The sequence below is a fragment of the Papaver somniferum genome, chromosome 1, assembly GCF_003573695.1.
Source record: "Papaver somniferum cultivar HN1 chromosome 1, ASM357369v1, whole genome shotgun sequence".
In the NCBI taxonomy this organism is placed as follows: domain Eukaryota; kingdom Viridiplantae; phylum Streptophyta; class Magnoliopsida; order Ranunculales; family Papaveraceae; genus Papaver; species Papaver somniferum.
In genome coordinates this window covers 40,544,853-40,547,781 of record NC_039358.1, presented here as the reverse complement: position 1 = coordinate 40,547,781, position 2,929 = coordinate 40,544,853, and the positions used below count along the sequence as shown (strand labels likewise).

The 2,929-nt window shown below is 37.2% G+C and overlaps 1 protein-coding gene across 1 annotated transcript; it reads left to right on the top strand.

The window, feature by feature from the left end:
- Positions 1-1,898: 1,898 nt before the first annotated feature.
- LOC113291119 (uncharacterized mitochondrial protein AtMg00860-like) lies at positions 1,899-2,656 on the top strand (the record flags this gene model as incomplete). Its single annotated transcript, XM_026540712.1, has 1 exon — positions 1,899-2,656. A coding segment is annotated over one exon (741 nt), but the record flags the coding sequence as incomplete, so codon positions are not given.
- Positions 2,657-2,929: the final 273 nt, after the last annotated feature.

Sequence of the window (2,929 nt, the reverse complement as noted above, 5' to 3'; positions counted from 1 at the left end):
GTTCTCAATGTTCTGTATTGTTAGACTCGATTAAATACTTATTGTGTTATTTTATGTTTTTGTAGATGTTTTTGGAAAAATAAGCTCTTGCGGCCAAATTGGCTCGAAAAGTGGTGTTTTACACCCCAGGATAGAGACTAAAAACACCCCAGAAATGCGCCGGAGGAACCCAGAAAAAATGCTGGAAACACCCCAGAAAGATTACTTAAGGCACCCCAAAAGACACGTGTTATTCGGACTTCAGCAACGGATAAGGGGCGACCACTGAATAAGGGGTGACCTTCTTCACAAATTCAAAAAAATATTTTGCCGGGAAAATATTTCTTTTCACAGGAAGATTTTTCGATCGGATTTTGGAGGAGTTTTTGTGCGATTCAATCGCTGAAACTTCATGGGTAGATGTGATATGTCATAGAAAAGATGGTATGGGTGTTTGTTTCGATCAAATTTGGCTGGATAACTTGGTTTAATCCAAACAGTGAGTTGGAGGATAAACACAAACTTACACGAGTTTAAACGTGTACTGCTCATGATTGGAAGACTTAATCAATATTCTGGAGCGTGAAGAAGGTATAAAAGGAAAGAAACACAGCTGAGAACGCGTGAAAATCATAAAACAGGGAAGAAAATCTTCCCGAAAATATTTTTTATCACCCGAGTAAAGAGAGGATTATCTCGAGTTATGGAGGAGATTTCTTGTGTTGTAGGTGTATAAAAAGGGTCTTGAGTTATCATAGAAGGGGTGTGGAGAGTTTGGGGATGTTTTGGAGGCTACAGAATGAAGAAATCACGAGTTGCAGAGCTGCCATTTTTCCGTTGATGCTGCTGCTGCTGAAGAACACGAAGAACATAAGACGCACACCCTTGTGTCGTTTATGCTACAGTGATTGCGACTGTTATAGAACAGTCTTAAAAGCTACAGTTTCACGACTGTCGCAGGACAGTCTTATTTGTTACAGTGACAGCCGAGGGTCGTAGTTCTCTGGTTTGTAACAAATATAATTGTTGCAAACCAGGTTTTGAATTATTTCTCCCTTTTCATCATTTGTAAACCCATCTTTGAGCATAAATGAAATCAACTTTTGAGCGTGTTTCCAACATGATGAGAGGCTAATTTCTCCCACAACCAAGGCATTGAGGAAGCTATTTACGCATGAATAATTGGTAATCATTTATTCTCTCTAATTTATAATTTATAATTCACTCAATCACTGCTTTTGCAGAGTTTTTAATTGTTTGCAAAAAATTTCTTCATTAGTTGTGATTCAATTAGATAGGTTATGCTTTGTTTAGATAATCTATGCTTAGAGGATACAATTAATTTTTGAGAATTTTCCAGATTATTTGTGAATTAAGAAATAAGAGTCTTAAAAGATAATTAGAGTTTTGAAATATGTATCATTCAATTTTGCGTCATAGTGGAATCTAGTGTCTTGGTTACCTCTCGCCCACTTTGTTAATATTTTTGTATATAATTTTATTAAATCTTTAAATTTAATCTTCACAAGTCTGAGAGTTTGAAACTCATTACTACAACATCATTCAAAAATAATATCTTCAAACAAAACAGAGGTGGTATGGCTGGAAGACTTTTTGCTATTACTTCTTGTGAAGACCAAACAATTACCCCATCACCCATTTCATCCTTACTTCAAAAATATGATTCTATGTTTCAAACTCCACACACACTCCCACCTTCTAGAACACATGATCACCATATTCCATTAAAACCCCTCACCACCCCCCCAAATCAAAGACCTTATCACATTCCATATATTCAGAAGGAAGTAGTAGAGCAGTTGGTGCAAGAAATGCTTAAAACTGGAGTGATTCAACCTAGTCAAAGCCCTTTCTCTTCTCCAATTTTACTTGTTAATAAGAAGGATGGTAGTTGACGGTTCTGTGTCGATTACAGGAAGTTTAATGAAGCCACCTTTAAAGATAAATACCCTATTCCTATCATAGAAGAACTCTTAGATGAATTATTTGGTTCTAAGGTGTTCTCCAAAATAGATTTACGAGCGGGGTATCATCGGATTCGGGTTTTTCCACCAGACATCCACAAAACGGCATTTAAAACACATCAAGGGCATTATGAGTTCTTGGTTATGCCATTCGGCTTGACAAATGCGCCTGCATCCTTTCAAGCTTTGATGAATGATGTCTTTCATCCACACTTGAGGAAATTCATTTTAGTCTTCTTCGACGATATTTTGGTGTATAGTACTGACATGTCTACACACTTAAAGCATCTCGAAATCACTCTCCAGACTCTCCAACAACACCAACTGTTTGCCAAGCTCAGTAAGTGCACCTTTGGACAAAATCAAGTGGAATACCTTGGCCACATTATTACTGGTGATGGAGTCACAGCTGATCCAACAAAAATTGCTTGTATGATCAACTGGCCAAGACCAACTACTTTAAAAGAACTTAGAGGCTTTCTGGGTCTCACTGGTTATTATAGAAAGTTTGTCAAAGGGTATGGAATTCTCAGTAAACCTCTGACAGAGTTATTAAAGAAGGATAACTTCCAGTGGACTGATACAGCTCAATCTGCATTTGAGACTCTAAAGAACGTTGTCACCAGCACACCAGTCCTTGTACTCCCTGATTTCAGCTTTCCATTTGAGTTATAAACTGATGCATGTGACACAGGTGTAGGAGTTGTCTTAATGAAAAATAGAAGACCTATTGCTTATTTCAGCAAAGGAATGGGCATAAGGTTTCTCTCTATGTCCACTTATGAAAAAGAGTTACTTGCCATAGTAATGGCTGTCTCAAAATGGAGAGTTTATTTATTGGATAATCACTTCACTATTCACACATACCACCAAAGCTTGAAGTACTTCATGGAGCAGAGACTTCATACAATGGTGCAACAAAAATGGATCTCTAAGCTGCTTGGATATAATTACACAGTTATTTA